Genomic DNA, 11,781 nt, shown 5'->3' on the forward strand with positions numbered 1-11,781 from the left:
CCTGCCCCAGGCCTAGCCAGAGACGATTGATCAACAGCCACCAAGGGGGCAGACACACACTGTGCAGAGAGGGGCTGATATACTGCAGGGGGAAGTGCTGACCCCGGCCAGAGGGAGGAGGGGCCCTGCCACAGCGTATAGTGATGGAGGCCAAAGATGGCTTCTCACCTGGCTTATACCTCCCAAAGTTCAACGAGCTTGTTTGAAGAGGCAGGACGGCCTCAGGGTGTTCTACCTTCCTGGGGCTTCCCATCCCCCTGCTGCATTATTTTCATCCCAACAGGCTTAATTTACCTAAGGGAAAGGTAAATAGCTCCCACCCTCATCTGGGCAGGAACTGCTCCTTCCTTTGTCTGGCCACACATTTTCGAAGACAGTATCAATGCGTGTCCATAATTCCCCCATAGTGTTACTACAGACATTTCACAATGACATTCATCACCAGCATGTCATTAGCTCGCAGAAAAGACCTCACTCCGTACATGCTCCTAATGCAGGAATAGCATATGCAGTTTACTCAGTTGCTTATCTGAGCCCACCCCCATTTTTATAGCCCAGTAAATCTTTGCAAATGATTCTTTGGAAAAGTAAAACCTAGCCAGACCCCAGGCTGTCTTCTCCTCTACTTCTCAATGTGAGGTTTGCCTCCACCCCTTGTTAATTTGCTGGGTCTGCGTGCTGCTTATATGGAAATGGAGGTAAACACACAGTCCTTTCTTTGAGATAGACCTATTTAATAACCCCTGCTACACCTGGTTTGAACACATTTTAGTGACCATTAATACTACTTGCGTACATACATCACACAAGGATATGAAAGAGCAGAGAATTTTTAGTTTTCAAATGATACCTCACAAGGAGTATTTTGCACAAACATTGTTACAATAGTGTGTAGGGTGTGATTACTGGGTCTAGTGTCACAGATGACATGGTCTATCTGCACCAAGGGCGAGGAAGGGCTGGTGTGGGATGGGGACCCAATCTAGGAAGGGGGGATCACAGGGTCAGCTGCAGAAACATGGTGAGGAGAAGGACCCTGAGGATGGTGGCAGAGGGATCGGTCCCTGTTGGAGGAGCACTGTTTGGAATGAAAGTCACACCAGGCACGTTCGCCTTGATCCAATCGTTGTGGGAATTCAGGCGGTTGTAGACCCCAGGATAACCAGGGACAACTCTGGTTACCCCATTCACTGTCGTCGTCAGGAACCAGCTCGCAATCCCAGCAAGGTACCAGGTCCTGTCCTTCTTACACACCAGGGGTCCCCCGCCATCACCCTAGAGAGTGGAAAAGAAATGCAGTTGGAGGGGAGAGGACCTGTCTCCATCGTCCACAAGGGCGATGGTGGATTCTCCATCTCTCGATGGCTTCATATTCCCACTGGCTGCCTTTCCGGAAGATGCTTTATCCAGACAAAAGTCTTTGGGCTCAGTGAAGGGGTAACTGGGTGCAGTTGTGGTCCGGGGTATCCAGGAGGTCAGACTGGATAGGCTGATGGACCCTGCTGACTTTATACTCTATGGTCACATCCTCAAGCCAAGATGTGTCTGTCTTGTCTAAACACTGGGGAGTGAAGTCAGGGTTCAGTCCCTCCATCTAGGCCCACTATTTGGTGGGTCCCCCTGACACACAACACTGAACCAACAGGGACAATGGGCCAGGAAGAATAGGGTCGTCACTACTGGTGGGGGTTTGGGCACCACCCAGCAGAAAGGGAACCCTGATCTATTTGGTGGGTCTGTGTATTGCCCAGCACAAAGGGGGTCTCCCAATCTCAGTCAGAGTCTAGCGAATCTCACCCAAGCAAAGCCTTTATAGCCTTCTTTTGACCCGGCGCATATCATGTCAGCTTTGATGGGGTTGTCGCCCTCAGGCTGTTGTAATGCTTCCCGGAAGTGATCATTGCAGAGTGTAGAGTCTACGGTGAGCACCTCCAGCTCCTGCAGCGTCTCCGCTAGGGAAGAATTCACTGCAACGAAAGGCCCAAGGGCTGGGTGATCATGTGGCATGAGTGGAAGTCACATAAAAAGCTGTCACATTAAGGTCTATAAGAAGTTCTCAGATCTGAGAGAGGAGTGGGGTCTAGGTGGTTAGAGCAGGGGGCTGGGATCCAGGTCTCCTGGGTTCTATCCCCAGACTGGGAGTAGAGTTGGATCGAGTGGGTTGTGGGGGGCAACAACCCAGATTTTAAAAGTATTTTAGGGTTGCTCTGCTCATCTTTTCATCCCTGAACTGATTTAGGAGCTTAAGTCTTATTTTAGACACTTGGGGCCAGATTATCAAAGGGAGTTGAGCACCTATGGACACAGGAAGGCACCTCGTGGGATTCTGAAAAGCTCCGATGCAACTACAAAAGCTGGCACTTTGCAACAAAACTCTAATGGAACATCAAAGGGAATTAGGCACCTTAGCTGCATGGCTATGCTTGAATACCCCATTAGGAGCCTGTCTGCGCTTTAGGTGCCTAAATCCCTTTGACACCGTGGCCTGAAAATTCTGCCCTTTGTTTACACACCAATTTGCCCTGATTTGGTTCAATGGGTTTAAATCTCTGAGTGGATGCTACTGATTTCCAGGCCAGTGCTCCAACTAAGTGTGTGATTTGAAACTGCTTGGTGCCAGCTGCTTGGCTGACTTAGACACTGCTTCCTGGTGGTCTTCAGCCGGCATCAGTAAATATATAGGTGCAAACTAAACCAAGAGGAGTGGTTTGAAACCCGTATTAGGACACACACACACACACACACACACACACACACACCTCAAACATGCACATCCATTCATTGTGCCAGGAATTAAATCCCCCATAACATAAATAAAAATATTATCCATCAAATTATAATGATTGTTAAGAGCTTTTTGATTTTCATCAATTAAAATGTCCACAGTTGTGCAAAATTATGGGGTTAAGCTTTTTTTCATTTTTATTTATTATGGGCGGGGGGGGGGCGCCTCAGCCAATAATTATTTAATGCCAGCAGTGGTTGAGAGTCAAAGAATTAAAGATTTATAACCATTAAAACACAAATTATCAATATCCCGTGTCAAAAAATACAAAGTAAATGGCCTTAAATCGAACTCTAATAAGTTCTCAAACCTCATTATTCTTTGCCTATCTATTAATTTCGATTATTACCAATAGAATGTTTTGGTTGGTTTGTGTATGTACGGTGAAATCAACACGGACTGATAAACTAATCATTCAAGACCTGTGTATAATGATGCCTGTATAACTGTTCAGCTTGATACCAGTCAGCTCTGTGTTCTCGGGGAACCAGCGCGCAGTATCCAGCCTGTCTGACTCATGAAAGACCTTCCCCCCCCCCCCCGCCACCAGCCTCTGCTTGAACCAAAACCGATCAGAGAAAAGACTTGCAGAGAGCAGTGAAGAGTGTTGGGAGACACACTTAGACCCCTCTTGACAAGGATGACAAGATTAAGGCATCTCCATTAGCATACAGAATGGAGAACAGAGATTCCAAGGCAAGAACTGCACTGAACTCTGGGACCTGAAAAGCAGGGAAGCACTGCATCATGGGGGATCTCTGCTCCAGATGTTAATGAACCTACACCTGTCCCCACCCAGCTCAGCAGTTATCAGACCAATTCTAGTCATGAATCCTTGATGGATATCCAAAATACAGAAGCAGCCTAGTTTCATTTTCAGCTCCCTGGAAGAAACCACCGCCCATAGGCAAAAGTGATCAGCTCCTATTGTCCAGCCTAAAGCAAACCCTTGAGTCATCAGTTTACCCATAAACAAATCTAGTGTTTTCCCTTCAACCATTGTAATTTCTCTACAAAAACCCCGACCTCTGCCCAAGTCAGGGTTCTGATGCTTGCATCCAAACTAGGCATCAGTTCCACTGGAACTCCATCTCCTGACTGAGCGTGCTGGGGGCTCTGCCTGTCTCCTGCCCTCAGGACCCTCAGCTACCACCATCATCTGAGACCCCCCACCAGTTCAAGCCTCATGGAGTGGGTGAGATCCCCCCCTCTTTCTCTCTCTCTGTTTTCCTTTCTTCCTCAGGTATTAACCTTTAATTTTAATAATAATTTAACTGTTATGGTGGTTTACGCTCTCCTTGTGTAGTTATCATTATTATTCAATAAATAACTTTTATGGTTAAGCTGGTTGCTTCTCTCTCTCTGCACTTTACTCTTTTGTGTTTTTAGCTTCCCCCATTTACTCTGCAGCAACGCTCCTCGTACCTAAGCTCAAGATCCGTGTAGCGCCCCAAAATACTGTGGGGTTGGCTCATCAAGTGGGATAGGGATGTGCTGAACCTGTGGCACATAAGGTGGCAGTTTGAAAGTGTTGCTTGACCCAGCCTATTGAGTACAGGGGCATATAAGGTGGGCAGTTTGAGAGTGGTGATTGACCCGGTCCACTCAGGCTTGATATGTGTGTGTGTGTGTGCTCGCTCATCTGATTCTGGGGCTGGAAGAACCTAGCCCTGGGGAACCTAGGTCCTGCAGGATAGCCCCATTGGGAGGGGACTTGCAGAAGGGAGAAGTAGTGCTCCATATGAACACACAAGTGACACAAGCAGTACATTAATAGAATTACAGAACACCGCCCCCCCAGGAGAGTAACCCTAATAAATGAGCGTACCCCAAAGTACCAGGCACATCTGGTAACAAGCTATAACTATATAACTGTATAACAGTAAAACTGTGGCTGTTTAACCATAAGAACGGCCAGACTGGGTCAGACCAATGGTCCATCTAGCCCAGTATCTTGTCTTCCAACAGTGGCCAGTGGCATTCAGAAGAAATGAACAGAGCAGGGCAAATTATTGAGTGATCCATCCCTTTTGTCCAGTCCCAGCTTCTGGGGTTGAGTTCCGCTGCTGAATTGTGTGGTGTGTGAAGAAGTATTGCCTGTTTCTTTTTAACCGGATGCCTCTTAACTTCATTGGGTGATCCCTGGTTCTTGTGCTATGTGAAGGGGTAAGTAGCACTTCCCCATTCACTTTCTCCACCCCAGTCATGAATGTATAGACTTTGTGATGGGGTGTGCATGCCACACTTGCCCGGCAAGAGCTCGGGGTGGCCAAATGGGCCTAAGCTACTAATTAGGCTGAAAGCCAGGGAGTTAACTTGATGAGGAACAGGCTCACCTGGACAGGAACAGGTGGGGCCTGTCGAAAGCCAGGTAGCTGGCAAAAGATGGGAGCAGCTGCTGGGAAGGGCAGTCACTCCCTGGAAAGAGGGAGGAGTGTTTGTGGCTGCAGGAAGGCAGGCTGCATAGGCTCCCTGAGAGGAGGGAGTGGAGAAGCTGGTGAACCCAGAGAAAGGGGGAGCCAGCTAGGTAGGAAAAAGCCATGGGAAACAGTAACAAGGTCTAAGGCAATACAGGCCTAGACTGCATGTTATAGGGTCTCTGGGATGGAATCCAGTGTAGAGGGCGGGCCTGGGTTCCCCTACCAGCCACTGGGCAGTGGCTCAGGGCACTGGAGACACCAGCCAGACAGTCAGTCTGGAAATACTCTTTTCCCAGAAGCGGAGGGACTTAGTGACGATGCACCAGAAGCAGCAGCACCAAGAGCAAGAGAAGCCACATACAGAGAGAAGATGGGCAGAGAGACTGCAGAGCAGGGTGCAGCTGAAAGACTGAGCTAATCCCCAGAGCAACCAGCAAGAGGCACGATGAGCAGAGGGAACCCCATCACAAGTGGCGGAGAATGCGGGCACTTGCTCTCCTCTGAGGTAAAGGGACAATTCAGAGGACTGAACATAGGCTGCAGGGCTGTAGGTGATGGCAGGCCCTGATGTAAAGGGACCAAAAGACACTGTAGCACGGTCACCTCAATACAATTGGAGAGCGTGGGCCAGTGCAGCACAGGATACCCCTGAGGTGAGGGGATAAGAGAAAAGATAATGGAGTCACCTTGGACAGAGGCCTTCTTTGCAGACAGCAACAATACCCTTCCAGGATGGGCCCCAGAACAGTAAACCCAAAGAAGGGGATAGACAAATGGCAAGGGCAGATCCAGGCCCTACTGAAGCAGGTTCTTGAGAACCAAGAAAGACTGAGGGAGGCAAACTTGTGCCTGCAGAAATACTTGCTGAATATTTTGGAGCGGCAGCATTACTTATTTAAATGTCGGAGAGAGAAGACAGGGAAAGGCCGGAGGGACTGGGAGCGAGAGGGGAGGTCCAAGGCCAGGCGGCCAGAGCCCTAGCCGAAACTCTGTTATGCCTGTGGCCAGAGGGGACACCTAAAAAGGGAGTACCCCTATTTATGTTGTGAAAAAGAAGTTCCCCAGGCAGTGGGAGTTGTAAGGGGACCCAAAAGTGTCACATCAGCTAAGAGGATAAGTAGAGGAGGGTGCTGTTATTCATCTGGGGAGGTGGAACACATAAAATGGAATTGCCCCAAAAATTAAAAAATAGGAATGGCTCAGAGAAAGGTAAGGTTCCCAGGAAGGGGGAACATGAAGCCCATAATACTAATGCTGTATTGAGAATGTCGGGGAAAGGGTAGGTGTTCAATCCATGCACTTGACTGGGGGTAATAAGGAAATGGAAGATACAATGTTTGGAACAGAAAGAGCCCAGATTGACAAGGGAATGTCCACAGAGATAAAACAGGCTACTGTGGAGACAGATGGGCCCATGCTACCAATTAGGCTACAAGCCAGGAGCTAATTACAAATTAAAAAGTAATAAGTCACCAGGACCAGATGGAATTTACCCAAAAGTTCTGAAGGAACTCAAATGTCAAATTGCAAAACTATTGACTGTGGTATGTAACCTATCATTTAAATCAGCTTCTGTACCAGATGACTGGAGGATAGCTAATGTGATGCCATTTTTTTTTTAAAAAAAGACTCCAGAGGCGATCCTGACAATTACAGGTTGATAAGCCTAACGTCAGCACTAAGCAAATTGGCTGAAACTACAGTAAAGAATAGAATTGTCAGACAGATAGATAATCACAATTTGTTGAGGAAGAGTCAACATGGTTTTTGAAAAGGGAAATCATACCTCACCAATCTACTAGACTTCTGCAAAGGGGTCAACAAGCATGTGGACAAGGGTGATCCAGTAGTTATAATGTACTTATATTTTCAGAAAGCCTTTGACAAGGTCCCTCACCAAAAGCTCTTAAGAAAAGTAAACTGTGATGAGATAAGAGGGGGAAACAAAGGGTAGTAATAAATGGTACGTTTTCAAAATGGGGAGAGGTCAATAGTGGTGTCCCCCAGGGATCTGTACTGGGACCAATCTTATTAAACATACTCATAAATGATCTGGAAAAGGGGGTAAACAGTGAGGTGACAAAATTTGCAGATGATACAAAACTACTCAAGATAGTTAAGTCCAAAGCAGACTGCAAAGAGTTACAAAGGGATCTCACAAAACTGGATGACTGGGCAACAAAATGGCAGATGAAATTCAATATTAACAAATGCAAAGTAATGCACATTGGAAAACATAATCCCAACTATACATATAAAATGATGGGGTCTAAATTGGCTGTTACCACTCAAGAAAGATCTTGGAACCATAGTGGATAGTTCTCTGAAAACAACCACTCAATGTTCAGCGGGAGTGAAAAAAATGAACAGAATATTGGGCACCATTAGAAAAGGGAGAGATAATTATTGCCTCTATATAAATCCATGATATGCCCACATCTTGAATACTGCATGCACATGTGGTCGCCCATCTTAAAAAAAATATTTTGGAATTGGAAAAGTTTCAGAAAAGGACAACAAAAATGATTAGGGGTATGGAACAGCTGCTGTGTGAGGAGAGATTAATAAGACTGAAACTTTTCAGCTTGGAAAAGAGACAACTAAGGGGGGATATGATAGAGGTCTATAAAATCATGACTGGTGTAGAGAAAGTAAATACAGAAGTGTTTTTTACTCCTCATAACACAAGAACTAGGGATCACAAAATGAAATGAACAGGCAGCAGGTTTAAAACAAACAAAAGGAAGTATTTCTTCACACAATGCAGTCAACCTGTGGAACTCTTTGCTGGAAGATGCTGTGAAGTCCAAGACTATAACAGGGTTCAAAAAAGAACTGGATAATTTCATGGAGGATAGGTCCATCAATGGCTGTTAGTCAGGATGGGCAGGGATGGTTTCTCTAGCCTCTGTTTGCCAGAAGCTGGGAATGAGAAACAGGGGATGGATCACTTGATGATTCCCTGTTCTGTTCATTCCGTCTGGGGCACCTGTGAGAAGACAGGACAGTGGGCTAGATGGACTTTTGGTCTGACTCAGTATGGCCGCTGTTATGTAATTGATGAGGAACAGGGTATCCTGGACAGGAAGAGGCTGGGCCCGTAGAAAGCCAGGTAGGTAGCTAGCAAGAGAGGGGGGCAGCTGGTAGGACTGTGACTCAGGGCACTGGAGATGCCAGACAGACAGCTGGTGCAGAAAGACTGATTTCCCTCGAAGGTGGAGAGACTCCATGACCTGGCGGTAGGACAAAGCCATGGACTGGAAGCAGCAGTTCTGAGAGAGGCCGCATACGGATAGAAGATGAGTGCAGAGACTGCGGAGCAGGGAGTAGCTGAAAGACTGAGCTAATCCCCAGAGCGACCAGCAGGAGGCACCACAAGCGGAGAGGGAAGCGCATCACAGATCTCCATCATATCTGCACCATATACCTGTAATTGCGTAATTGTACAACCATAAAACCATGACTGTATAACCATACAGCTGTAACGGTGACTGTTTAACCAGGTAACCCTGTAACTCACAGTCCATCTGTGTACACATGAGACTGCCTTCTCCCAGCCTGTAACCTTCATTTGGTGCTGGGTCCTTTTCATATCCTTCCCTCCCTCTTAAGAGCTACAAGTCTTACTCACTTTGTGGGGAAGTGTTCCCCCAACCAGTCACCCAGCAGGTCTCCCCAGCAGGCACACGGACGGAGGCATCAAGGAGACCCACGGGGCTGATGGTGGCCGTGAATGCAATCGGATTCTTCAGCTCCACCAGGGCGATGTCAGCCTCAAGAGTGACATTGTCATAACTGGGATGGAGGATGATCTGCTTCACCAATGAGAACGAGTGGATGCGGTTCTGACCAAAAATCCGATTTTCCCCCAGCTGCACCCGATACGATGAACTAGCTACAGACCTGGATGCAAAAAAAATCTGATTAGGGAAAAGCCGTCCAGCAATGGCTCAGAGGGACAGGTCGCCTGGCGCTGAGATACAGCCGGCTCTGGGGTGGAGCGGCTGGGGAACAGCCACATAGCCACGCTGTGCAACAGAAAGCCAGTGGATTGGAAAAGGGAATTTCTCCAGAACAGCTGCAGTCACTGTCTCTGCCCTGCCTGGGGTACTCACGGATTGAAGCAATGAGCTCCTGACACCACCCAGCTCTCGGAGATGAGCGAGCCGCCGCAGAGGTGGAAGCCATTTCTCTGCACGCTGACCTGCCAGGGCCAGGCCCCGTCCTTGGCATCTTGACCACTGAAGATGCGCCCTGAGACCAACTGCTTGCCAGAGACTGGGAAGAAAAGCAGGGAAATATATTATCACTGGGCAAGGGAGCTAAAGTGGGGAGAGTGTAAATAATTATTAGTATGACCTGAAGAGAAGAGAGCAAATCCTTCCCTTCCCAGAGCCAGGGAAAGAACCCAGGAGTCCTATATCCCAGACCCCCCTGCTCTAACCTACCAGACCCCAGAGCCAGGAGAGAACACAGGAGTCTTGGCTCCCAGACACATTCTGTTTCCACATATGCAGGGCAGGGAACACTGGTGTTTTGCTGTGGGACCTTACCTGTGTCATTCCAACTCCCACGAGCACTGTGATGCTTTTCGGGGTGATCCACAGTGTCCCGGTTGCACCACTACCCCCTGCTCCCAGTGGGATGGAGCCCTTGCTGTGCCCACGAGGGAAAACTCTCCCAGCCACCAGCTGCTGGCATCTCAGGGGCTCTGTGAGCCCTGCTCTATCCCTCTGCGGGCAGCAATTTGTACACCTGACTCAGTTACACGCCAGTGCCCAGTCCCCTGTCTTCTGCACACCCGCAATGCACAGTGATCCGCTGCCTCTGCGGAAACAGAGCTCCCCAGCTCACTGCTTTCCCCTCACACACCTCTCATTAATCACCGGCACTTAGACGTTGTGACAGAATGTACCCCCCGATCTGCTATTGTAATAATCGCTGCACAGAGTTTGCCCTGTGAGGTATCATTCGAAAACTCATAATTTGCTTGTCGGTATTGTCCTGGTAAAATGGGTGTGGCCACTTTGCATGTGAAGTGATCAGATTTCCCTGTCTGATGTTACTAAAACATGTTCCAAGTCTGGGGAGTGGCCAAACCTGCTCCTCGGAGACAACAGGCAAGCTGACACGTCATCGAGGTGTAAGCAAGGCCAATAGGCCATTGCCTGGTAAGTGGCCGTTCTTTGGCAGTTAAAGGGACAGGTGAAAAATCTTTATCTTAGCAAAGAAACAGCCTGGAGTTCCCGTCTGCACAGAATGCCTGTTGCCCTTCTCTCAGCTGACTGCTTCTCAGAAGGGGGACAGGACTATGAAAAGAAGTGGCAGACACCCCCAGGTACCCTTCCTTTCCCCCCTCTTTCTGTCCATTTAATCACTGAACGAGAAGGGACAAAGGAGGCAGCCATGAAACAGAGGCAGGGGTCCTAGCCAAAATTGTTTGGCCAGTAAGGCTGTTGAGAGCATGTGATGAGAAAAACTTTTCTTCACATTTAACATAATCTGATAAAGTACTTTTATCTTTATTTTTCTTGTAACCATTTCAGACTTATGACTTTTTACTTGTACTCACTTAAAAACTGTATTTTTGGTAGCTAATAGACTTGGGGGGGGGGGTTGTTTGTTTTATCTAATCCAGTGTGTCTAAGTTGAAATGTCTGGGTAACAAGTTGTGTGTGTATGTGCTGGGATCCTCTTGTGTCTCCAGAAAGCCTCCCACTCAGGGTGTATGTGCCAGCACTCTCTCCGCTACGCTGCTTGCAGTAACCCCTTGCTGGCAGTTAACCATCATAGGCAGGTTGGTCAGTGACTCACCCTCCGGCCGAGTCACTCACAGTCTGTATGTGGAATGAACACAAAACAGACCACTGCCAGGGTACACCGTGTAACAGGGACTATCACAGCACCCTCCATTGGTCTCTGACCCTCAGCCCTGTCCCTGGGCTCAGTTCTAGCCCAATAGGGCCTGTCACAGGACCCTCACTGGTGTCAGCCTGCAGCCCTGTCCCAAGAGTCACTGTCAGCCCCTTTCTGGGGGTTAAGAAGTCCCACAATTACTGACCTTCTTCCAGGTCTACAGCCCCCTCTCTGGGCTAGTCCCTTGCTCAGGGTGTTAGCCACTAGGACTGTGGCTCTGTGGGACAGATGGACCTGGGCCTGCCTAATACTCCAGTTCTCGACCCAGGGACCCTATAATTAGCAGCCACCAGCTACTTACCTTTAACTATTTGCTGCTGCATTTCCCTGGCCCACTTCCCTTCTTAGCCCCAGTACCTTCCTTGCAGCCTGGCTCCAGCCAGCACGGCTCTGTCCAGCCCTGCAGCCAGCCAGGAGCACCATCCTTGTGCTCAGGCTCGAGTGAGAAACAGCTCTGCTTTGTCCAACAGCTCCTTTTTATAGGAGCCTCCTGGATCAGGTTGGCAGCTCCCTGCAGCCTCTCTCTGATTGGCTGCTTCCCCACAGCCTCTCTAGGCCGCTTGGAGGATTCACCTCTACTCCTCTTCTCTGGGGTGGGGTGTGGTAGGACTGTAAGGCCTCCAGCAGGGCCGGGTACACCCAATCACAGCACAGTATTCC

The 11,781-nt window shown here is 48.5% G+C and overlaps 1 protein-coding gene across 1 annotated transcript; it reads right to left on the reverse strand.

The window, feature by feature from the left end:
* Positions 1 to 735: 735 nt before the first annotated feature.
* LOC117876297 (serine protease 27-like) lies at positions 736 to 11,610 on the reverse strand. The gene is made up of 5 exons (XM_034768314.1): positions 11,423 to 11,610; positions 9,321 to 9,483; positions 8,837 to 9,108; positions 1,798 to 1,967; positions 736 to 1,275 (listed from the first exon to the last, which is right to left on the reverse strand). The coding sequence occupies exons 1-5, from the start codon at positions 11,442 to 11,444 to the stop codon at positions 997 to 999; spliced, it is 906 nt and encodes a 301-aa protein (XP_034624205.1). The 5' UTR covers positions 11,445 to 11,610; the 3' UTR covers positions 736 to 996.
* Positions 11,611 to 11,781: the final 171 nt, after the last annotated feature.

The sequence above is a fragment of the Trachemys scripta genome, chromosome 4 (assembly GCF_013100865.1).
Source record: "Trachemys scripta elegans isolate TJP31775 chromosome 4, CAS_Tse_1.0, whole genome shotgun sequence".
In the NCBI taxonomy this organism is placed as follows: Eukaryota; Metazoa; Chordata; order Testudines; family Emydidae; genus Trachemys; species Trachemys scripta.

Coding starts and splice junctions, on each gene's coding strand:
- LOC117876297 (XM_034768314.1), bottom strand. CDS start 11,444: ATGCAGCAGCAAATAGTTAAAG. Junction 9,109..9,320: donor GGAGCTCATTGCTTCAATCC/GTGAGTACCCCA, acceptor TTTTGCATCCAG/GTCTGTAGCTAGTTCATCGT. Junction 1,276..1,797: donor GCTATAAAGGCTTTGCTTGG/GTGAGATTCGCT, acceptor TCCACTCTCTAG/GGTGATGGCGGGGGACCCCT.